Below are 25,010 nucleotides of genomic sequence, written 5' to 3' on the forward strand. Positions count from 1 at the left end.
GGGACTGGAGGGCCTCTGAGACAAGCTGTTTGAAGGATTTCACTGTAAGAAATCTCAGTCAATATCACTCTGGCTGCTGTAGATCACTGAGGGTGTTGAATTTGTTGTGCTGTTTACTTGACATTTTGTGTAGAAGGCAAAATTGAGGTGACGTTCAGTACAGAATAACAACAGCAGACATTTATCTGACCCGGCTTGTACATAAATCCAAATTAAAAGTTAATGTTTTGGAGTGTGGAAGCCTGAAAAAATGTTTAAATGGTTTCCCAACCTGAAAGTATGAAGAAGTTAGAAAGTCCATGAAAGAAAAACCATGAAATATGTGAAAATGCTGAGAGAAACCTGATGGCTGCAAAATGTTTGAATGAATGAAGACATTGCAATCAGTTTGAGTGACAGCTAAAGCTCAAATCCTTTTAAGCTAGAGATTGTTTGTAAACAACAGGTGCAGCCAATTTAGCAGAGACTAGAGCTGAATCTGCCTGAAAATGCCTTAAAGCAACGTGTCAAACAACTGGCTCTCACGCAGAACCCTTAAGAAAAACAAGTAGGAAGAATAGAGAAGAACAATACCTGTGATTGCTGGTAGTTATTAAATGGAAATAGGTAATTGTGTTTTTACCTTTTACAATAATGACATGAATTTAGGGATTCATCTCTCTCTCTCTCCACCTGCTGGGATTGATTACTCAGCCAGGTTCCTCCCGTGAACGCGCTCTCAGACGGCGCGCCTCTCCTCCTCCTCCTCCTCCCTCCTTCTCCTCCCCCTCCTCTTTAAGAGAGAGAGAGAGAGCGGAGCCGCGGTCCCGGTGCCCCGCACAGCACAGCCCGGTGAGGAGCGGAGCTCGGAGGTGCGGTCGGCGCGGTGTCTTCGCTCCTGTTCGCGTGTGATTAAGCTCATATTCATAATTCAGACAACATCAAAGGAAGTCAACAACAACAACAACAACCATCAAACAAACGCGGGTAAGACATTTTCTTCATTGATCATTACTGATCATTATGGTTGGTTTCAACTAATCAGTGATATCGAAAAACCAGCATATTCCTTCAGTAATTCTCCTTAAGGACAATTAAGTGTCACTGTGCTGATCTACCGAGTTTATAGCGTCCTAATGATACTTTATGGTATTTCAATGTCGCGTTATTACAGCTTATGTCTCTAATTTATTATATAATAATAATAATATAATATTTGCTGCATTACATCATAGAATTGCTACACAAAAATTGCTTTGAACATATGTCATTGAACACATCATCAATATCGACGAATGCATCTTACTCTTTTAATAAAACTTAATGTCACTGGTTTATTTTTCACATCTTAATGATGGAAACGGGACTTTTCCTGTGTTTGCAATCAGCACATTAGGTTTGGTTTGGTAGCAGAAAGCAGATTTAACCTGCTGATCAATTTCACTTTTGTGATCACGGTGTTTCCCCCCTGTCACGCTTTAAAATCAGATCACCCCTGCACAAAGGAGTGTGTATGGGATGAGTGGAGAGGAGAATCGGAAATGAGTGAAACGATTATCTCTTCCTGACAGTTCGTTGTTGCTCACTGCAGTGTATGTGTGTGTGTGTGTCTGTGTGTGTGTGAGAAAGAAAGAGAGCGGATAAACTGAGATTAAAGTTGTTTGTGTCTGTGTGAATCTATATGCAACTAAAAGGAAAACACACTGGGAAGCAGAAAATATGAGTAGAGCTGCTATTAATGAGTGTGTTAATTAAATGAAAGTAAATGAGGGGAGCATCAGACGTGATCAGCAGGACTGTGAAGCGACCCCCTGTGGAGACTTGACCTCAAAACCAGAATCGCTGATAAATATATGATCATAAACGGAACAGATAAAGTTGAGAGGCGCCGTCACTCTCATCATGCAATCGCTGTGTGAACGTGGAGGATTCAGTCTGTCAGAGCCTCAAACAAGGACTGTGCTGGCTCACCCTGCAGCCTCGTCCGCCCGGGTGTGAAACTTTCCCCTCATAACGTCCCTGCCAAGTGTGGCTGCATCTGTTTGATCAGGACCCCCTTTCTCAGCCCTGGCAGCTGGGCCAGATTGTGTTTTTCTCCGCAGCAGCAGCAGCAACGAGGAAACCTGGGTTCATATAATGTGTTTTCATGCCTCACTTGATCAGTTCTAAAACAGCGGCGCTTCCCACTGACGGGTCAAACTGTTCCCATGAGGAAGGTCCACATCCAGGCCCAGGTGTCCGCATTTCACGGGTTAGCGGACTACAAGTTGTTGATTTGTTTGCGGTTTCAGTGGCCAAATCTGGTTGTTTTCACGCCCGAGCGAATTCAGCTGGTGTCCTTATCTGCCTCGAAAAAAAAGCACCAACACTTTGTTCTAATTAAGACATTCTGCTCTCTCTCCCGCTCTCTCTCTCTCTATCGCTCCCCCCTTTGGCTCACATTTCTCTCTCTCTCTCTCTCCCTCTCCCTTTCTGTTTTTGTCTCACATCTCCTCGTCTTTTTCTTCCGCCCTTTCTCTCTCTCTCACACACATCCCATTTTCTCCTTTGCTCTCACTTTCCCCCTCCTCCTCCTCTCTTTTGTCTCTCTCATTCTCTCTCCTCTCTGTGGGACGTCTGTTTCTGTGCTTCTGGTGCTGTTTGTGTCTCACAGCATTTCTTTTTTTTGGAATATGCCTCTATGTGGGTGTCGGGACTAGGCCGCCCCGCTGTGTGTGTGTGCGTGTGTGTGAATGTGTATTTGTGTCGCAATAAAGAGTCTATGCATGTGTATGAGCTGAAACGCTCTCATCTCAGGATGTTGGCGATTGTTGCCATGTTCTGGTCTCGCCTCACATCTGTCATACCTGTGACCAAATTACACAGACTCATTTTGTGTCGCCCCTCTCTGCTGCCACACACACTTGCTGACAGATGGACCTTCCTTATGGCTCTTGATTTTTTTTTTTTTACCGGGGCGAGACCCTGAAAACAACACAGTTACCCATTTCAGGGTCTCGGCAGCAAATACACACCTAAAGCTGCGAGGCCTCCCCCGTCTCTTTGCGTAGGATTTCTTGAGACGAAGCTCTCGATATTGCACAGGTCGTCTGTATTGGCCCTTGAGGAAATGAAGTTTTATTGTGTGCACTGCAGCTTGGCATCAATGTTTATTATTCCGCGGCTGTAGTTTGAAGGCTTGTTATTGAGCAGATATTTATGATAATTTGATAGGGCAAAATAAAACGAGAGCTGTTTTATTTGAGATTAGAGATATGATAGTAAGTGTTCACTCATCAAATATTCAACAGGATTGCCACAAACAGAGGAACGTCTCTTGATGTTCATCTTTTGGAGCTCGACTGCATTATTGTTGTGATTTCAAATATAAGTGAATTACTATGGGTCAGAGCAGAGCAGACAGACAACACTTCCATTTATTGTTGAGTGCTTCCTAATGTGTTTTTCCGTTATTATCTGTTGCCCTCGGCAATCTCAAGTAAGTTAAGGCAATTTGCTGCATTCACATTGAATTGGACTTTATTTACTGCATACAAACTAATTTTTGTAGCCAAATTTGTGAGTCTTTCTTTTGTTTTTGGCACAAACTCAGATATAAATTGGATTGATTATCCCTTCAATAAAACTCGGCCAAATAAATCTAACAAACAAAACTCAGCAGATTTTTTCCTAATGTGTTGTCTGTCTAATAACACACATAGAAGAAATTGTTACAGGCCGCTGTGCTTTACATGTACAGAAAAAAGCTTTGCCCCAAAATGTACCTTCTTCTTCTCTGTGCTACAGGCAATGATTTATGTGTCAAATATGTTGAAATACAGGAAATTACTCCTTCATAGCCGTAGCTGCTAAGCCACTGTTCTTTCTGAACCCTAATAAACTTAATTAGCAAACTAAGCTCTTTCTTTAAATCCTTGGTAATAAGTGTCTTTGCGCTCTAGTTGAGTGATGTGAGCAGATCAAACCTCTAACGTCTCTATGGAGCCAGGAACAACAGCGTCTTCCTGAGGGTGGCCTTTGCCTGCCGTGTCCTCTCTTTGTTTGGTGGACCCTTATGGACATGCTGGTTGCTATGACAGATAATAAACCAGGAGCAGATGGCTGCTGGAGGTTTGGTGTCACAGCAGGTGAAGTCAAAGATGCACACATGCAGCACTTTGATACCAGGGGTGCCTCCCGCTCCACCTCGCTGTTCTCCCACTTGCCACCCTTATCAGCGCCCTGGGGCCCGATCCACTTGCCGTTAAGTATATTTTTATAACGAGTGTGTCACAGGCCCGCCCGCCATACTTAAGGGACTGACCGATTGATCACAGACAAGAAAGAGGTCTCTGATCTCATCAGAGCTTAATCATCCAGCCCTCCAAAGGTGCCCCTTTACAATTTTGTGTGAGATTACCCATCGCTTTCATACTCACCTCACTGTCCTCTGATTCATGTGTCCCTGCTGGAGTCTCACCCTGTGCTCTGTGCTTCTAAACGCTTGTTGCACACATAGATTTTCTACAAAACAGACTCACTGCTGGCTCCCTGCACTGGCTTCCAGAAAATGTGTTCTTCAGTACATATTTTAGAAAGCAGTGCATGGTGTAGTTCCATACACTGTGTTTAGATATGATGCTGAGACTTTAACTGTTGAACCTCAAATAATTTTGAGGTTGTAGTTGACAAAGTTTGACAAAGTTTGCCCAGACGTGTCAGCTTTATTTTGCTGTTTCTGACCCTTATTACTCTGAGACTTTATTATTACCTCTGCTCTGCAATTTGTGAGAGTGAGGCCAGTCTCTGTCTGTGCAGTCCAGGCCCAATCCGAGCCGAGGCGGCTTTTTTGGGAGGGAGCATGAAGTGGAAATACTTAAAACAACCTGTTTTGCGCAGTGTGCACAGCGATGCTGCAGCAAAGGAGAGGAGAAGTGGATCAATGTGTTTTGGCAAGAAAAACTCACAGGCTTGGAAAATGGATCCCTGAATAAGAACAGACATCTGTACAATATGACCCCTTTACGTGAGAACCATTTCTTCCATTGACTTTATCTTGACAGTTTCTATGTAATTCCTTGCATGGTACAGTCCTACATACTGTTTGCTGACACAATTATAGTAGATCTCTTCCCTTACAGTCGAACAATTACACCTGCAAAGAGAGTATATTGATTTTTCTGGTAAAAACAAACGATACACGAACATTTCTTATCATAGCATATCTAATTTAAAGAGGATATAAACTGTGAAAGGAAAATGTCCTCATTCCTTCGGCCATGGGCTGTGATAACATCACCACAGACAGCAAACCTCAAGGCTATCAGTTCTTTCAGTTTATCTCATTTCGGAATGGAACTCTTCAGCTCCAGAAGCCTATTTGGCCTCTCATCCCTTTTGGTAGCAGATGCTCTCCCTGCTGTGCCCTACCTACAGCACACAGCCATGTATAATGCCGGCTCTGGCAGGAGGCTGTGTTGTTCGCGGAGGTTGTTTATCACACACAAGAGGCCGCGCTTAAAACCCGGATGCCACCCAGAGTGCTCCATTATCATCCCCATCCCACGTCGCCTCAAAGGACCACCTGTTAGCGGCACATGGAAGTGTGAGAGAGGAAAAGGGAACAGTGCTGTGAAGACATGCTCAGTGTTTCCTTCATCACTGTCTGCTTTCTCTTTGAGATGACAGCTCCATTCATCAGGTCTGTTTGGGTTTTAACTCACGGATTTCTGTGTTTTGGAAAGCGTCACATGATTTATCCTTTGTTCTACTTCACTACATTTGTGGCTGTAGTTACTAGTTACTTTCCAGATGTGAAGTCACTGCTAGACACACTTGCAGGATGTTCTTTTTGACACACTTCTGTTAAAGTTAAAGCCACAGAGAAAAGGCCAATGTTCAATGGTGTCAACCAGTGTTTGTACCTTTTTGAGATTGGTAGAATGAAGCAGTTGATCGCTGCATACAAGTGAGCGGGCAAGCAGACAGGAATGCAGCATTCAAGGCTTCATTAAGGCGAAGGCCAAATGGCTAACAGCCTTTTCAAAGTAAAAGTCTCAATAACATAATGGGTAGCCAATATCTCAATTATAAAATAATGATTGTCTCTATTTATTTTGCAGTAAGTAAATATGGCTCCCAACTTCCATAAACTGAAATATAATTCTTTCACTACAAAGTCTCCAAAATTGCCAGGCATAAATATAAAACATTGTTTCTCCACTTTGGGACATTTATTTTTATATCTGAGGCGTTTCCTTGTAAAACAGGATTGGAGGACTTTTCCCACCACTGAGTAAATCAACCTTTTGGCTGCAGGGATGCCGAGGCCACTTCACAGCGGCAGCACCTCATGTGTGAAACAGGCAGAGCGTAATTCTGGCCGAGCACTGTGTGCGCGCTACGACTGGTTTCCCTCCCCCCAACCCCTGACACTGTGGAAGCCCATAGGAGATAAAGGTCTCACCTCAGCAGCCAGCCTCGCACTCTTGTTTGCAAACCGCACAGCTGGTCGAGCTCCCAGAGGCCAAAGCGGTCTGCCTGTAATCCCCAGGGAAGCGTCTGCCAACGCGCTGAAAATTTCCCCTGACATCATGAGTATCGTCTGAACCCCACAAGCCACCTCCTGCCCCTGTCCTGTTTTGAAAAACACCTAAATAACACACTGTAAACCCCAGGGTGTGTGTTTTCAGCTTGGTTAGTGTCAGTGCGATAAAAGACCTTATCAACCCCCTCCTACACACACACACACACACACACACAGTACACACTCACCATCACTAACAGTGCAATACCTCTCTTTCATTGATTTTCCGTATACCCTGCACAGCTGTTTGTCTTTTAACACAAAGGACTTGCTTGCCACAGCACCATAATGGCGTTGTGTCTCTATGGCGATGGACTGTGTCAGCCTATTAAGCTGCAGCACAAAAAAAACACGTCATATTTAGAAGCAACCCAACAACCTGTCACCTCACATGACGAGACAAAGGCTGGAAAACAAGAGCAGCTGACGTTTCCTTGGCCTATTTGTGCTGGTATGGGCGTTTTCCGATTCCATCATCCACGTTAGAAGAAAGGAGTTGACCCATATCGTTTGTGATGGTATAACTTTGCATCTTTCAATTGTAATTAGAGTTTAAACAAAAGAATTGAGTCTGTTTGTGTAGTTTATGTTCTTTCTGTCTACACACAGTTGATTGGCCTGGAATCTTGGTATTTTGGTGCAGCCTTACTGTTTTATTCATGTGTGGATATCATGAGTCGTTTAATGCAGAAATACAGAATCTCATATTTCTCTTCTGTACCTCACAGATATATAGACTTTTGTCGTAAAAGATACAGTTTGAGGACTCCGGAGACGACTGAACAGGCAGTAATGAAGGATGTTCATGGTGCGGTATCTCAGGCTAGGACCGCAGGCTGGGAAGCCATTTATATATGAAGAGACGAGTGCCTATCCATCTCTTTGTTCATCACTACTCAGATCTAGAAGAAGAGGCTGAGAGTGAGGCAGTCGGGATCCAGAGGAGGAAGAGTGAAAATGGAAGCAAAGGCTAAGGGTCTGACAATCACAGAACCTGAAGGAATAGCAAAGGGCACATGTACAAGAGGCCTTATGGGCTATAAGTGGTAGCTGTTGTACCAAATAGATGATATTGCGTGAGGGAATGTGCTAATTTGCTGTTATGAAACCTGTTTATGAACTTTTTTCTGTAGGAATATCCAAAATATATGAGAAAGCTGTTTAATTTGCATTATTTAATATTAGCTTGCAATGCTGCTCATAGGCATAAGCCTTCCCCTATCAACAGAGGCAATGTGTTTTTTGCCAATGCATGTTTACCTGTGCCAGTGGGTTTTGGAATGCTTAAACAGGGAATCAAAGCCTTTAAGAGCAGGAAGATGTTTTCATCATTGACAAGTTTCCACGCATCAAGAGAATGTCCAAAACTACAACAAAATATTATTATTTGCATACGCATTTAATTGTTCAGTGTCATGCTGCCTGAGTCATAATTCACAATATTTACATGAGCTTTTAGAAATCACTCAATAATGACAGGAACATTATACATGATAGGAATTTGTTTTCTCATCAATTGTTTTGGTGTCCATGTGAACCTGTTCACTGACGTATTTCCTCCTCCCAGCAGGTGGCGCTGTATTTCCCCAACAATGGCTCTGTCCCGGAGTCTGCTCCTGGCATCCTTGTTTGCGTTCCTGGTAGTCTCACACAGCTCTGACCCTGCAGTCGCTCACGGCAAGAGGAAACAGGCACAGACCTCAGCAGGTGGCAGCAATGGCCTGCAGCACCCTTTGCAAAGCCTTCAGATCCCCAGTTACAGCCGGGAGAGGAGAGGACATGGAGGCCAGGGGGGACGCGGCGCCAAAGGAGGAGCTGGGCTGCTCTCCCACAGGCCCATGCATCCCCTGACCAGGCCAGAGGATGACGGGTTGGGCCTGGAGGGCTTGAGCCCAGTGAGACTGGAGCTGGGTCCAGGGAAAGACAGAGACAGAGTCCGGATGAACATGAAGAGTCCATCCCAGGTACGAGATAACCACCTCCTGGGCACACGCAAAGGAAGGGGCCACGGACAAGGAACTGGCCGTGGACATCACTTTGAACACAGGAGACACGGGAGCAGGCGCGAGAAGGGGCGGCACGGCAAAGGTGAGCTGATTTACACACCAGCTGCTTTTCTAGTCAGTTACTACAAATGTTTCTATTACTGGAGAAGCAACAAGGAGCTATTGATTGATATCAATTCCTTTCTTGCAGTTTATTGTCTTCTCTTGTATCATCGAGTGCAGCAGACTAACAACTGCTCTGATTTTAGAGTAGAATGTAAAATTGTTTTAAGATAAAGAGTTTAGAATAGATGAAGATATAAACTCATAGTATATTAATAATAATAATAATATCCTCGTCTAAGCTGAGGGCATTTTGCGGTGAAAGACTTTGTACTCCCAAATTTGGATTTGGATTGGAAAGATTTTAATGCTTCATTCCAAACTCTCCCAAACTGGAGATACCAGATTGCTCGCCAAATTGGATGAAAACCATGTTGCTCCAAGTTGTTTACTGCCAACACTTAGTTCTCTCTCCCTCTGTCTCTCTCCCTCTCTCTCTCTCTCCTTCCCCAGTATTTCCTCCTGAGCTGAGCTCTGCACTGAGGGGCAGGGATCTCTTTGAGGAGCCTTCTCCCTTCTCCTCCTCCTCTGCCTCCCTCTCTCTCAGCATGACCCCGCCCAGTGAACTCCCCTCCCCCATAGTCCATGTCTTTGGCTCCGACTCCTCTGTGGTTACCACGGTGATGAACGAGCATCCCCCAACACTGCCCCCAGCCTCCACCAAACCCCAGGTACCCCTAACCAAACCCAAGAACTTATTAAAGGCTGCGTCTGTTGCGTCTCAGTGTGATTCCAATGTGCTGGGGAAATAGAGTGAAAATGGGCCCCTTTGGTGCCGTTAGGCTGTTGCAAACCTCGTAGCTCATCTTAGAAATTGCGCTCTCCTCTTTGTGAACCTGAAAGTCCTCCAGCCGGCCAAATTCGGTGGCTTTTGGTCGCAGTGTGAATGATAGATATGCCTGTGTGCTGAATACAACAATGCTGTGCAGCCACCTCCACACTCCCGTTATTAGAAACCATGGCACAATATGAAGTATGTGTTGAATATACAGTCCGGAGAGTCTCTTTGTGTCAAGCAGTGGGCACATGCACAGATAATCTTCATGAGGACGCGGGGCACCACTCACCACCTGCCACATTCACCCAGCGGGATGCTTCAGCAACAATGTTTCCCGCTTGCTTCCCTCAATTTCAGAACCATTACAGATTAAACACAGGCTCACATCCGCTGTCAGCACAGATTCAACCAGCAACCACTCGGTGATGTATTTGTCACAGCTGCCGCTTCAGCCGCCCTGTAGTGTGCGGGGGTTTCTATGTGGGTACAGAGCCGCACATGCTGTTTGACTGACACGTGTTTCACAAGTCACCACAGTACTAAAGATCTTGCCAAAGAAATCTTGACAGACGTCTGTTAACCGCTGGCATGGGCTGTACGGACGACATGGAGAAGCTTCCATCTTAATTCTCCGAAGGAAATCTATAGTGCAGTGCCAAGGTGATGCATCAATATAGGGAAAATGTTTGTAAAGTAGGAACTGTTTGCGTTTCTGGGAATACCGACATTTACAGTTCATTTAGGGCAACACTCACGCTTCCTCTCCCAACTGAAACTATGAAAATATCCAATGTTTCAACATCTACATTTCATTTAGAGTTGGAGCACTTGGCTGACACTTTGAAATGAGTCACCGTAAGAAATGTCTGGCTACCCTGGCCTGTCTAAGTGTTTGATGTCTGTAGATCGGACGGTCAGCCCTGCTTGGTATTCTGTTTACAAGTCGTCTGACAGCCCAGGAGACTGTGCGTGTCTTTACTTTGAAAGCTGTCAAATATTATTGGATGGTGCAGAAAAAGGCGATAACCTTGCCTGGAATTAGGTTCGGTGGCGCAGGCATGCAGTCAGGGTCCTTAATTAATGTTCGATCCTGTGTTGATGTTCAAATGAGCAACCAAGCACTACCAGCCCGCCACAATTAATCTAATTGATATTTCCCGTATACTACAGGCCTACTTCCTCAGGGTGAAAGGAAACATTTATGGATCTCTGCTCCAGCTTCTTGTTTCTTGATGGATGTCTTTCAGGGAACAGACCTGATGACTTAATCAAGCGCCTCACATTAGTTTTGCTTGCTCTGTTTGAAGGACTCGATGGTTGTTCTATGGATTTTTATTGGAGAAAGTTATGGCTGCGCAATTCACCAGGAGTTTATTTTGCAGCAACGCCGCCACACACTCACTGGAAAGACGGACGTTGAAGCAATATTTCTCTTCAACAACAGAATTTATTTATAGCACTCCAGCCTTTATATGAAGTTATAGTCCACAGGCTTCCAACTAAAGACTAGTGAGTGCAGTGTTAAAGTCAAAAAGGTCTCTTTCTCCTTGGAATATGGATTTGCTCAACTCATTTCATGGCAATCTGAATTTTTGATGACGAGATATCATGCACAGAGTTGACATTTTGGCCTTTATGTGTGCAAAAAGTTTAATCTTCTGCAGTTCAGGAACGTGCTCAGTATGTCATTCTGTGGAGACTGAATATTTATACCTACTATTTATACCGCCTGTAATTGACCGGAAACACTGACAAAGGGATCAGGACAATGTTTGATCCTTGTGGAATGCCGATTTGTAAGTTGTACTGAAAACTTCATTGAGTTACTTTTCATGGCTCTGCAGTTCGGTGGAGACGAGCCGGTATGTCAGTGGGTGATCTTGTGCAAAAGGCATGGAATTAAATATTCGACTAAATTGAACTCACTGTTGAGGAGGACAGAGCTATTAACTGTGTTTATATCTGTATTCACCAACTTCAGTGTAATACCTGCATTTGTATTGGTGATTTATTTTATTATTCTATTTAGTAGGGACGATGAAAGCCAGATGTGGGCCGACATAATTCACAAATTACATCCCATTCTGCACGCAGCGTTATCAATCTGAAAAGGTTTATGCAGTAAGAAAAATGTGAAGAAGATAAAGAGAAGAGAAAGAATTACTGCTCCAATTGGGCGAATCTGTAAAGATAATCTCTTTTGCATTATCTACAGGTCAAACAAATCTCTTGTATTGCACATTTACTCTAGACTGTCCATTGCCTCCAGTCCAGGAAATGTTTGACTGCACTGCTGATTGGATAAATTAGATAAATGACCAGAAAGATCCATCTCCTATCTGTGGGCTTTAACTCAAGCAACTGAACATTCTTCTAGGAAGGCATATTTACAGTGATTACAGAAGTCTACCTCAGCATGTTCCCTGCTGTTCTATTCAATGTTTAATTAAGGATATTTTCTCTAAAATGTAACAACCTCTCATAAGGTTAAAGGTTTCAGTTGAAGTTATGTTACCTTGTTTCAGAGGTCTGGAAAAGGACAAGGAGATGTGATGCCGACTTTGGACATGGCACTCTTTGATTGGACAGATTACGAGGATATGAAACCTGTGGAAACTTGGCCACATTCCGGGAAGAAAGGTCAGGGGCTCGCCTCTCATTGAAACTTAGGACCACCTGCTTTTATTGTGTTTATCCTTACAAATGTAGAATGAATGACATGACACCACAGATAAAAGCTTCATTTATGCCTCACTTAAATCACAGATGATGTCATTGATCTGATTCTTTTGCCGTCTGCAGACAAGAGGCGCAGTAAGAACCTGAGCAGCGGTAACGTGACTGTGGACGCTGACGCCATCGAGCCGTGTGACCATCACCTGGACTGTCTGCCAGGTCGGCCTGCACCACACATGGCTCTCATCAAACTCTTGAACGTTGTGTTGATGTGATTCAAGCTCCATTGGGCGACTTTGCAGGCAGCCACAGACGGCAAAATGTATTATGCAGCTATAATTAATATTGATTGAGCTCCTTTCTAACCCACCTGAAGGTTCTTGCTGTGACCTGAGACAACACGAGTGTAAGCCTCACAACCGAGGCCTCAATAACAAGTGCTACGACGACTGCATGTGTGAGGAAGGTGAGTGAGAATATTAAATACTTATCTTTCATTCATAGAGGAGTAATCTGCAGCAGTCGGCTTTGTGATGTAAAGGTCACACGAGTCCTTCTGTTTATTATATTATTTCAAAGCAAATGAAGACGCCCCTACATTTATCAGTCTGATCTTATAGATAACAAACTTTCTATGTCGTGGCAGGATACCGTTGTTATGCGAAATTCCACCGGAAGCGACGTGTGACCAGGAGAAGGGGCCGCTGTGTGGTGCCAGAGTCTGTCAGCAGTGACCAGGGAGGCTTCATCACCATCTGAAGAAGAGGGTTCAGAAGCTAAAATGTAGGAAGAGTGGTAAACGTGATGCCATGACCACTTTGACACAGTAGATATCACAGACAAGACATCACATGACACTGCTAATGGACTGAGTACTTAAAGGAGATGGCTTACTGGTTTCAGCTCATTTTTTCATATCGATCCCACAATGCAAAGTATCCAGATGCCCTCATCTGGCCATGTCAGAGGAAAACAGATGCCTAACAGGCGCAGGCTGTCTGTGTACATGTTGCATTGTGGGATGCGACACCTAATCCAACAAGTCGCCATCTTTAAGCACTAATTCAGTTATTTAGAACCTCATACATCAGTCTTAATTTGATTTTGTTCATTCCAGTGTCACTACAGGGAATAAAGCACATGCATTCAAACTTCACATTAAGATTTTCTAAACTAACGGTCCACTTTTGAGGAAATTAGATTTTGGGTTCTTTTTTTTATTGTAGAAATAAGATTCACTTGGCTTGAAATGCCAATAAAAATCAGGAAATGTAGGTAGTTAATATTCAAAATAATCACGTTTGTATGTCTTTGGTTCCATCTGCAGCTAAATTGGACTAGGACGTTTATGAAAACCTCTTTCTAAAGTTTCCTCTTGGTTTCTTTTGCCATCTGGTGTCTCCACCCTGCTGATCTGAGTCAAACAGTGACTGCGAATAATTCTAATTAGTTTGTTTAATTTTCTTGGAGGACTTGTTGTGGAGCCTTTACTGCTGAGCTCAAGTCTACTCAGTCACAGTGATTTATACTCCAAAACAATTGTTCACCATTATTTCTGAGTGCTCTTTGACCCAGTTCTTGTGTCCTGTACTGTAAATATAAACATGTTTGAATTGTTTGACTGCTGTTTTTATGGATATCACCTCTTCTCTTCAAATGTACTCAACAGTAGATCGATTAAACAAAGACGCTTCATTTACATGACCTTTCTTTTACATGTCTTAATATATGCTTTATTTATATGGTGTTTAAACCTGACTGTCTATATATTGTGTTTTTCTGCCTCTTTTTCATGATTAAACACTTACTAGGATATACAATTTGTCGTACATTTGTGTATCTTTGACCTTTGTCTGTACTACTATGTCCTCCACTGCAGAAACATTATAGTTTGTGTTTAAACTATAGCCAAGTTAGGGGAAAGGGCTTCATATAGGTGCATGTACACATATAAATGTTTGATTGTTTGTTTCTGGTTCGGGGAACCAGCCTTAGTTTAAACAATGGAGAAATGTTCTGAAGAAGAGCTTTGATTCTTTTATTTTGTAGAGCAATGGTCAAACTTAAGAAACAGACTAAGCAGCCACGGAAGAATAGCTGCAAGTTGATTGACATTGGATTTGATAGTTATTCATCATTAATGTTAGATATAGTGTTTGTGACCTAAAAAGAAGAGCATCTTTATTGGAAAAGGTGTCTGTTTTGTGTGTTACGAAATTAATGAGACAGAAGCTGCAAACTTTGAAGTTCCATCCCTCATAAGTGCTCCGGACCGAGTCAGAACCGCACTGCACAGCTTACGAAACATCGGCGCAAGGGGAAGCAATAACATTGTACAAGCAGAACCCACAACCCTCTGCAAATCTGCCCATATCAATATTTGATTAGATGGAGAAAGTAACACTCGTTTTTCTCTCCTATCTATCAGTGGGGATGAACTGTGATTGTGCCATCTTGATTTACGGCCGCGGAATAAAAGCTGTAGTGATGTATATTTAATACTTAGCCCTGACATGGTGCTCTGGTGGAGAGCCCTGTTGAATCCTGGCATGCAGCCAGCCGAGTGATCGATTACACACAACCTCATCCAGGCAGAGCTGTAGCTTCACATCACTGAGACCGGGGACACACTCGTACCTTTCTTGGAGATTCCTTGAAGTAATTCATTTCCTAAAGTTGCTATCTTTAACCCAACTTTTTCAAGATCAGTGTGTTCTTGCAGGGATGCGGAGCACAACAACTTTAATAGAAGTAAACAAAAGAATGTTGCAGCATCTCTCCCAGCTTCTGGGATCGTACCCGGCTGTAAAACAGCCCATAAATCACTTGATGAGAGGAAAACAGGAGGAAATAGGGTATTGAATCTTCTATAAATGATGTGTGGAAGACAAAGGGCTCATAAAATTTGTGTGGCGTTAAAGTTATGCAGTGTGTTAGTCAGTTGTGAAGTTTGTCACCGCATGTTAGGAGGTAAAGGATCATTTGTTTGCTAGTTATTGGAATCGCAGTTTCTAAGATGGTTAAATTCACAACATCTCAAATGGAAGAGCACATTGGCAAAGCTAAATGTGGTGTTGGAAGCGTTTGAAGCATCAATCTGTTTCTTGATTACAATAATTTGAAGCCTAGAGTCATGTGCCATAGGTCACAGGTCGCCTGGAGGCCAGGGTTCACACTGACTATAGAAGTGCAGGGACCATCTGCCACGGCTGAGATATACAATGGATCATCGCCTTTAATGTATGAGAGGACAGAAGCTCGACATTTTAGGGGCTTAATTGTCCCTCGTATCCACAGCTAAATACAATTAAATACCTGTAGAGTAACTATTGCATGCTGGCAATGGCGAAGAGTGCAAACCGCTCTGTTTGTGTTGAGAAATAACAAATATTTTGAGCTGTCATTCGACGAAAATGTGTAGATGCTTGTGAATACATATACCTACAGATTGCTGTGAATCAACAGGACAAGATCAGGCGTGACAAGATGAGAGGAGGGTGGAGTTTACAGCCCGGAGGAGAGGAAGGCGGCAGAAAAGGTCTTTCTGAAGAGATATATTGCTTTTGAAATGCAATGAATGATGTATGATTCTCGGAGTGTATCAGTGGGCGGTAAGATCCTCGGGAGGCAAAAATGTCAGCGTGAAAGTGAAGTTTCCTCCTGCATCAGCTCAGAGAACTGAACCGCAATATCTGTGAGTCGGCGTCCACTGAGACAATGGTTTCATCTTCACATGATGGACATCTCTGATAGAAATATTGCACAATATCCACATGCTCGTGCTGTATCATGTGTTGCACCATGACTCGTGACAATCTATGATCATAAAACCTTCACAGCAAAACTTCACATTTGTCACAATCTTTTAACAACAATAATAATAAGAATACAAAATGTCATCCCTCTAACCCTTTGACTTTATTGACTGACAAGTGAAAAATACTAAATGTGCAACTTTCTTAGATAAATCCCTTCTGCTTTGCAACTATTTCATGTGAAACCTTTTCCACGTCTGCCAGCCCCTGAGAAAAATTGTCCAGACTGTGTGATTGTAATGTTCATGCTACATTCCAGATCATTCATAGTGAACACGACCGACCGGTGAAAGCAGGAAATAACCTGTCGCTCTACACTCATGTGGTTTCTTTCTTCCTGCAGCAGTGGAGGGTTGGAGGGATGGAGGGTGCAGGTCACATGGGAACAAGTCAGGCTGCTGTCACATGGTTTGTGTTTGCAGGCTGAGCTGAGGGAGGAGCTAAAGCAGAAGTTTCTTGAGGAGACAAAACCTGCTGTTTGGTTTTTTTCATGTGGTTCTCAACAAGTTGAAACACTAAATTGGATAAAGGTCTACTTTGACCTTTGATACTTTGATAATGGAAGTCCCAGCCATAAATCTGAAGGTAAGCTTTTGTATTTATTGCTTCTGTTCATGGTGGAAGTGTCTCTGGTAGCCTGTTGCATAGTCACTTACAGTATTGAAAAAAATGTTGTTCCTGAATTCTAACAGTAATTCCTCTTTGTGGCAACTACCGCTCTCTACTTGAGACAGTTTACAGAAGTTGTAGACTTAGAGTTCTAAGTTACACTTTCTTGGTGTTTTTTAGGGCATGTGATAGTAGCAGATGATTAAATAAAGTTATTTAAGGCTACGGACTTCTTCAAAAGTAACAAAGGTATGTCTGTATGTATAAGAAATGCACAGACTGCAGGCCTAAAGACTCAAGGAAGGACGTAAATAACATTGATCTCGAGAAATACAAACACAATATATGTCATTATAGGTAAGCTACTGTGCAGCTGTGTGTTGCTGCAGATTTGACCCTTGTGTGTGCCGGGGACAAGTCCAAGTCTACTGAAAATGTTGACCAGAAAACAAAAACGCGTTCAAGAAACTGTCCCTATGTGATGATCCACAAACTTTTCTAATCAAGGAATCAAAGGAACAGCTGTACAATTCTTATATTTTTTGATGAAAACCACATGCTGTATAGATTGTCAAGAAAAGCAAATTCTATATTTATCACGTCCACCAAATAATGTTTCAGTCAGTTGTAATTGCTAAACTCATCCCGGGAGAATTAGGTTAGGATGTTTTGACAGACAATAAACGCAGCGACAAACAAGGATTAGTGAATTGATACCATTGTTGAGATGTCCTGAGTCCATTAATACTTTGCTCGTGTCACATTCTAACAATTATGTTCTCTGTATTTTCTAACAAATACAGAGAACATAATTCTACTTCATGGCTTCTGTCGCCTATTTCTTAAGTCTAGAATAGTAAAGAAAAGTACTTCTGAAAGTGATAAACTCTCTGAAATGATAAACTGGAAGCTCCCCATTCATTCTGCATCCATTGTGAGCAATATCATAGCTTATTCTGGTTTTGTTTGTGTCCCGATGATAAGTGTTGATGTGTAATGTTGTGCTCTCTGTCACAGGCCATAGTACTGGTGCACTGGCTGCTTACAGTATGGTGAGTGGGAACACTGACTGCTTGGGTCGGCTTCAGTTTTTTCACAAACCTGAGGAATTTCTCTTCTCCCCTGGCACTCACCCACTCAACACCTTACACACACACACACATACAAACACAGACACACGCACACATAGAGTGAGAGAGATATTGACACTGTATCTTGATCCAGGTCTACTCCTTCACATTCTTGTGCCATACTTTGTGTCATCATACACGTGTCTCCTTGAGTAATAATTTGTCTCGTAAGCTGTGTGTCTGTGTGTGTTTGTGTGTGTGTTTGCTTCAGGGGTTGCATGGCATGGTTGCCTATCTCCTTCCCGTGTGGGAACTTCACCATTTTAGCCATCGGGGTGTGGGCCATTGCTCAGAGGGACTCCGTCGATGCTGTGCTCCTGGTGAGTCTTTGCCTTGGTTCCTTCACGCACGCTGCAATCTTAACGTCATGTGACCTACAGGAGTCTAACTATAGGCACAGCACTGCGTATCCGTGCTAACCTATTTGTCTGTGGAATCTAGGACAATCTGTGAGCATCCCTTTTACAGAGATAGCCTTCCCTTTAATTCTGCAGACTTTGCAAACTGCAGCAGTAGGAACCTTCAGAGGGAATTTGTTTACAGCACCGGAATGAGACAGTGTCTGTATGAGGATGTTCACCCTTTGTTACTCCAAGCATCTCTGATTGGATAACTATCCTATCATTAAAAAACCACATTCCAGTTATACTTGGTGACATAAATTTGTCTCTAGGAGGAGGATATAAATCTAATGCACTTCTCAATGCACTCATAGAGGGTCTGCCCACCTGCACAGCTAACTTTACCTTCCTGCCTCCATCCTGTCTCGCTCCATCCACCCATTTATCTCTCTCTCACACACGATAACACACAAACACATGATTGAATAAGTTTGCTTGGGCTGCATTGCCATAGCCATCTTGGAGAGCTGAGCCAAACATTGGATTTGGCACTAAAATGCCATTTACATAGTTTGTTGGGTGATTTTGCATCAGCACTAAGAAGAATAAAAGGTGTGTTTCCATTGATCATCTCTTCTCTCTACTTTGCAGTTTCTGCTCGGGATGATCCTGACGATAGTCACTGACATCGTCCATTTCGGGGTCTATTATCCACTCTCTGAATTAGCAGCACAGGGCAGAGCCAAGTCTGTGTTTCGGTTTAGTGCAGGCATGGCCATTCTCAGCCTGCTACTCAAACCCGTGTCCTGCTTCTTTGTCTACCAAATGTACCGCGAGCGTGGAGGAGATTACAATGTCAACTTTGGTAAGTGCCATTAATATCAATCCGTTACAACAGAAATGAGTACTGGGCTTTGGGAAATGTCTTAATAAAAGGGAGGTGTGACGCTCTGGCCTCTCACTGCAGTGCTCATGGGCACTGCGAGCAAAGGCACGAGATCCACCCTGAGTTTGTTCATGTTGTTTGTCATGAAATGCCTGTCACGTCCTGCACAAACCTTCAGACCGTGTAAACCACAGGCAGATGATTTCACAGATAACCTAATTGAGTTACAGTCACAAGACTAATGCGGCAGAATATGTGAGCTGCAGTTTTGACCCAACAAGAAAATCGTTTTTGTGCCATGACTGATGATAACAGTCATTTGTTTATCATCATGACAGCAATTTAAATCAGCGTCCTAATTCATCACTTTTGATCAAATAGGATAGGAAAATAGCAAAGGGTGCTGTCATATTTCCAGCTGTATAAAGCTTGATTGATAAGTTCTGAGCCCAGCCTAGGAAGGTTCAATTTAAAGTTGATACAGTTATTTATTATCTAATATGATATTTATTTGTCTCCATCATCTCCTTCTAACCGATCACACTTCAAATAATGTGCAAGATATCGCCCTGGTTTCATAGTGCAGTCCTTTCTTTCACTGTGCAAAAAGTCATCCAGCCCTGTTATGGAACATAGTAACCGCCCATTGGCCTTGTGCAGTGATGAACACATGACAAACACGCCTTCAATCAGAGATGGTGGAGCTAATCAGTGAATTCAGCTGGTAAAGCGCTTGGTTGGACCGAAACCACGCAGCCACCCAGCCCCTAAATGTAAGCTGGTTTGACACCAATGGCCTAAATCCAAGGTTCTGTACTCAACCTGCACCCGATTGCCATTGCGACTTAAGAACCTACATATTGTACAAGCAATGGGCCCTGAACAATTCTTTCTGCAAAACCACCTCAGGGGCTATATTAGAAAAAGGCTGTGCTGGCTTTGTTCCTCTGCTGGACTCAGAACAAATCAATCAGCCCAGGTGAAACACAGAGGTGACATCAAATCTGTACTGCTGCATCGTATTGGCACAGATGCATTTGGGAAGATATATAGTCCGTATTGAACGTTAAGCACGGTTAATGGCTTAAGGGCGAACAAATGATGGGCTGACCTCTTCCACTGACTGGTCAGGACACAGTCATGATGTGTTCTTTGATAAACGGTGTGTTCATTGATTTTGAGACTCATGAGAAACCCCACTGAGATAAGTGATTATTGTGGATGTAAAGGAAAGAACAAGTATACCAACTATAAAAACGGGTAGAAGAAGGGGTTAGAATACTGATACAAATAAAACAATTTCTTCAATAACATTCATTTTGACAATTTGAAAAGTATCAAAATACACTGCATGCTCCTCTATACACTGAGCAAAGTAAAGAAAGGTCCTCTGCACTGTAGTTACCATCGTATATTGCCTGATTTGAGTAGTTTTAAGATGTGAGAAGGGAGTAGTGCTGAATATGCTCTCTGCAGTTTTAGTGTAATGACACACACAGCAGGTGTATCTCTTTGATCTTGATTGAATGTGTAGCGGCTGATGAATGTAGCTAAATGTTAATTTCAAACAATGTGTGTTTTAATTGCAGTCTGATTGCATAGCTGACATTAAAATGCGTCCCTGCCGTACCACACACCAGGCAATCAGGTGCATGTGGGCGAGTGTGTTGATTTTATGTAGCCAAAGCTCTCTGAATTTGAATGGCAGGGCTATTATGATGCCTCCAACTACTTTGGGGTTGATCTGTCTTTGTACTTTTAAGTTTTCCTTTTTCCCTTTGTTGAAGAAAGGCTGCAATTGTGAGTTATTAAGTGTTCAAGCTGCAATTACCTGTTATGCATAACCTCGGAGTCTCCCACTGGTTTGCGGTTACAGAATTAAAGCTTCACGCTCATTTGCAAGGGTTTGTCAGAGCTGCGTTTCCCTGTCCTGTTTATTATCATGACAGAGTCTCAGTGTCTTGTGTTTGTAATATTGCCCCTGTCTTGTCTTCATTGTCTTGTGCCATTCCTGTTATCATTTCATCATCTTCTCCTTCTCCTTCTTTTTCTTCTTCTGCTTCTCCTTCCCTTTTTCCGTCACTGCTCTGTCACCTCTCAGACCTAGAGACCTCTGTGGACAGCCGATGCACCACGGATAGTGCTGACAGTGCCTTTATTGGCCGTCGTTATTGATCCCTGGCCTCTTCCTTTTATCATTTGTCTCCTCCAAACATCCTCTCCCATCCACTTCCTCAAAGGAAGTAAGAATAATAATCAGACTGCTTGACAAAAAACAAACATGCTTTATCATTTTCCTTTTATTCTATTTATCTTGTTGTTGTTTTGTCCATCCAGCTGTTTTTATGTCCATCTGTCTATCAGTTTGTTCTCTGCCCGTCATCTTTGCCTTGCTCAACGTTATCATCATCTATTTCTTGCTATTATACATTCAAAGCTTTTGTTTGGCTGTATTTCTGTATTTAGTGTCGATGTGTTTCTGTGTTTCCAATTTGTGTCTGTGTAATATTCATATTGTGTGTTTGTTCTTTTCTTATGTGTGTATGTATTTGGAGCAGACATGCACGATGCGGCATATTTATAATGAGCCTAATTAAAGTCAACAGTCCTCTACTGTTGACTCATAATAGGGAATGAACATGACCTGTGTGTGTATGTAGACTTTCTTTAAGATTGACCTTGATTGTACTTTAACATGTTCTAAAGAATGATGTATTTTTTTTTCTATCTAATGAAATATGATTGCATTTAATCTGCAAAACTGACATTTTCAGAATCTATATTTTAATGTATGCACTTGTGGAAAGACCTATTTAACCGAATGAAATGTTTTATTAGCATTATGTGTTTGTTTGTCACAGAGATGGAATTCTGACGCAGTGTGACAGAGGTAACAGTGTGCAGGCTTTTGTAATATCAGAACTGCCATTGGTATTCTAGATAAGCTAACCTTGGATTGATTGGTGTGAATAGGGAGTCTTATAAGACGTCAAATGGACTGTGTCAGGATAACGCCTTCACGGAATTCATTATGTGTGTTCTGTTTGCACGAAGTATAATAGACCCCGGAACGTATGCACAGGTTGTCAAAGTAAACATTTCCAAAGGATTGTGGATGACCTGTTTGTGATCTCCTACAGCAGAGAGGCTGTAGGAGATCATTGTTGCACACATTTAAATCTCAAATTGTGGATGGTGGTCTGTACCTGTGGCCCAAACAGTGCTGGTTGTACAAATCCCTGCCTGGGTAATGAAAAGGGAGGAATTTTTAGCGCTAGTCAGAGAAGCGTTTTGAATGTAATTTGCTGCTTTTCAATCCAGCTCTCATCAAACATAGTGTGTGCTTTACTGAGCGATGGCGTCGTTAGTTTCCAATTGTAAAATCCATTTTTATCCCGAGGGTGACAGATGCTCGAGGTAAGATAACAAATCTGTCCAACTGTGTCATTTTGTGTTGTGTGAAGAGAAGAGATATTTCTAAGGTTCTGCTTTGTGTTTGTTGCCAATTTTGGGGAAAGCGATCGTCCGAGAAGCAGAACAGAATTCTTGATTACATGCAGCGTTTCTGAACAGACTTATGAATATGAATACTTATCTTGTGTTGCTGGGACTGTTTGTTGAAGAGTGCTGTGTGGTCTCTGCAGGTTTCCCCTCTATGACACGAAACAGAGACACCTACCAGTCCATCGACCAGCAGAATCAGTCTTCCGGCTCGGCTAACCCCCCCAACCAAGCCGAGGATTCAAAACCAGCACGCACATACTGAAAGGACCTGGCGTGCACCTCAGCCACTTTATGCAGCAGCTGTGCTTAGGGGCAACTTTAAAAAATCGATTCCTCGTTGTTGTGTTTTGTAGATGCCGTGCAGATTGCAGCAATAAAAACAAATTGAATCCTTTATCATGGTATAAAAACATGAACTCTCAGAATTATGGCTACTTGTTATCTTTAGCAAAGGCTGTAATATATTTTGTTGAGCCGGTGCACCACTCACTGCTTAACAAATAGAGAGGAGACACTGTGCTATCACTCCCATGCCGTTACCCTGCTGAACCCCGCTATTTCTTATTAGAAAGAGTATGTTTTGAATGAAGACTTTGTGTCTACAGTCACTTTTGGTCCAAGTTCTGTTTTCCAATGCAGCACTTAGTCTTTTTTTTTCTTTTTGTGATTGTCATGCAGTCTGTATCTTTGTTATTTTTCCACTGGTTAATACTTTGCAACAACCGCAACAAGTCTGTATTCATTAAATTTACAATGGAACTTTAATTAAAATTTCAAAATGTTTTCACACCCATGTGTTTCAGTCTGGATCAGTGTCACTAGTGTTCAAAACCTTCAAGTTCTTAGGAGCTCTTAGTTTTTGGTTTATCCAGTGGAGGTTTTTACCACCAAAGAATAGAAGAATCTAATCACACATGACCTCATGGAATTCTTCATCTGAGGTGAAAACATAATATAAAGAGTTGTAGGGATTTAAAAATGAACTAAAAGTAAAGTACACTACTAAACCCATCACATTTCATATTATGAACAAATAATTGATAAAGGACTTTTCTGTCATTTTGTTGAATATGATTTTTTTTCTTTAGCCTACCTTTTCCCCTTGGAACCACTGGGAATCACACTGGTAGTTGTCACATTGCAAAAGGTTATAATGCTTCAGAGACCTATTTATTACATACAATTCAGTGTGAGTTATGTCAGCCCCAATGGCACAGTGGTTAGGCAACTGTTCTAGGGTGAAGGAGACACAGTTCTCTTAGGTTAGGAATTTCTATATAGGTTGGGGTTGGGGTTACGGTTAGGGTTATGGTTGCTGGAAGCTAATCACAGCCATAAAGAAGCAAATGAAGTGCATTGATGTTGCACATATATACCAAAAGGCTGTATACTGCTTTTAAATACACTCAGACCTCAGCATTCATGTTCTGGAGGACAGTAGATCTAGTAGATTCTTTTTCAACAAACAATATTTGCAGCAGCTCTCCTCAATGAATAATGTGTAAAATCGCGCATTATTCATTGAACACTGAATAATGTGTGCAACTCAATTTTAGAGTGCAAATCAAGGGTAGACTTCACTGAATAATTGCATCATCCTGACTCATTTGGCTGTAACTTCTCTTGTGAAATTGTTCCTGTTTCTAAACCCACATAACAGCAGGTTTGTCAAATGTTGGCTACCTTAAGGTTATTTTTGGGAAGATTTTAATAATAAGTGTTGTTTGTTTTAAAGCTTCATGGAAATGTTATTTGGTTCTGACGCACAATAACACAAAGGCTCTCTGGTTCATACATTTAATGACTTTTCTAACTATTGGAAACCCAGTATATGGATGTTAGAATATTTTAAGTGCAAAATGTTATTTTTATCAACATAATGAGACAATTTCTCTTGTCATTTCCTCCAATGATCCTTGTGAAATGGTGTGAACATAATGCAGACAGTAGCTAATGACACTTGCTCTAAAAAATACTAAGACTTGATTTCAAAACATGGACAGTCTACACACCAGTCTCTCACCACAAACACTGCCAGTACTGCGTTGTAGTTTTCAACAAAGACTGTCAGGGTAACAAGATGAAACCCAGTGACTGCAGTTATTAAAAGACTGCTGATCTGCCTGGGGGGGGGGATGAGTCGCACGTGTCAAACAATGCTTTTAACTATGGAGATCGCATGCACACAATAGCGCAGTATTGTTTCATGCAGTCCGCCTGCTCTTCCCCTCCTTCTCTCAGACGTTGCTTCATTGTTCTTCTGGTATTTATCCATCCAGAACAGGCGTTTGTCTTCTTTGGTTTCTCATCCTCCTCCTTTTCTGTTTTGCATATTCCCAGGATACTGCACGTACCGCCTTCTGTCTCAACCTATTTTAAGTGAATGTCAAAACTCTGCTCAACCACAATGTTCAATAAACGTTACACCAAAGCATGTGTGCTTGACTTAAAAGGACGTATACGATCAAAAACATGAAACGAGCTACATGAATGCAAATGATTTATTTTCTGTCTGCTGGCTGTAGCATAGCAAATATAACTGGAATAATGATAGTGACACAATGCACCACCTGGAATATAAAATACCTGATTTTAATATTTCACACATACCACAGGTGG

General features: G+C 42.3%; 2 protein-coding genes across 2 annotated transcripts; both read left to right on the plus strand.

Moving 5' to 3' along the window:
• Positions 1-845: 845 nt before the first annotated feature.
• draxina (dorsal inhibitory axon guidance protein a) lies at positions 846-13,859 on the plus strand. The gene is made up of 7 exons (XM_076147315.1): positions 846-966; positions 8,115-8,632; positions 9,106-9,323; positions 11,956-12,070; positions 12,233-12,325; positions 12,483-12,572; positions 12,753-13,859. The coding sequence occupies exons 2-7, from the start codon at positions 8,137-8,139 to the stop codon at positions 12,863-12,865; spliced, it is 1,125 nt and encodes a 374-aa protein (XP_076003430.1). The 5' UTR covers positions 846-966; positions 8,115-8,136; the 3' UTR covers positions 12,866-13,859.
• Positions 13,860-16,342: 2,483 nt separating this feature from the next.
• Positions 16,343-23,180, plus strand: agtrap (angiotensin II receptor-associated protein). Its single transcript, XM_076147437.1, has 5 exons — positions 16,343-16,506; positions 17,548-17,582; positions 17,872-17,980; positions 18,653-18,866; positions 22,532-23,180. Exons 1-5 carry the CDS (start codon positions 16,480-16,482, stop codon positions 22,651-22,653), a joined length of 507 nt encoding a protein of 168 aa, XP_076003552.1. The 5' UTR covers positions 16,343-16,479; the 3' UTR covers positions 22,654-23,180.
• The last annotated feature ends 1,830 nt before the right edge of the window (positions 23,181-25,010 follow it).

The sequence above is a fragment of the Genypterus blacodes genome, unplaced genomic scaffold (genome assembly GCF_046128005.1).
Source record: "Genypterus blacodes isolate CSIRO-AG114 ecotype Tasmania unplaced genomic scaffold, CSIRO-AGI_Gbla_v1 ptg000037l_1, whole genome shotgun sequence".
Lineage (NCBI taxonomy): Eukaryota > Metazoa > Chordata > Actinopteri > Ophidiiformes > Ophidiidae > Genypterus > Genypterus blacodes.

What these genes read in the sequence shown, in the direction of transcription:
- draxina (XM_076147315.1), top strand. Translation starts at nt 8,137, where the DNA reads ATGGCTCTGTCCCGGAGTCTGCTCCTGGCATCCTTGTTTGCGTTCCTG. An exon ending in CAGCCTCCACCAAACCCCAG is followed by an intron (nt 9,324 to 11,955) that starts GTACCCCTAACC and finishes ACCTTGTTTCAG; the next exon opens with AGGTCTGGAAAAGGACAAGG. An exon ending in GCCACATTCCGGGAAGAAAG is followed by an intron (nt 12,071 to 12,232) that starts GTCAGGGGCTCG and finishes TGCCGTCTGCAG; the next exon opens with ACAAGAGGCGCAGTAAGAAC.
- agtrap (XM_076147437.1), top strand. Translation starts at nt 16,480, where the DNA reads ATGGAAGTCCCAGCCATAAATCTGAAG. An exon ending in TCCCAGCCATAAATCTGAAG is followed by an intron (nt 16,507 to 17,547) that starts GTAAGCTTTTGT and finishes TCTCTGTCACAG; the next exon opens with GCCATAGTACTGGTGCACTG. An exon ending in AGATTACAATGTCAACTTTG is followed by an intron (nt 18,867 to 22,531) that starts GTAAGTGCCATT and finishes TGGTCTCTGCAG; the next exon opens with GTTTCCCCTCTATGACACGA.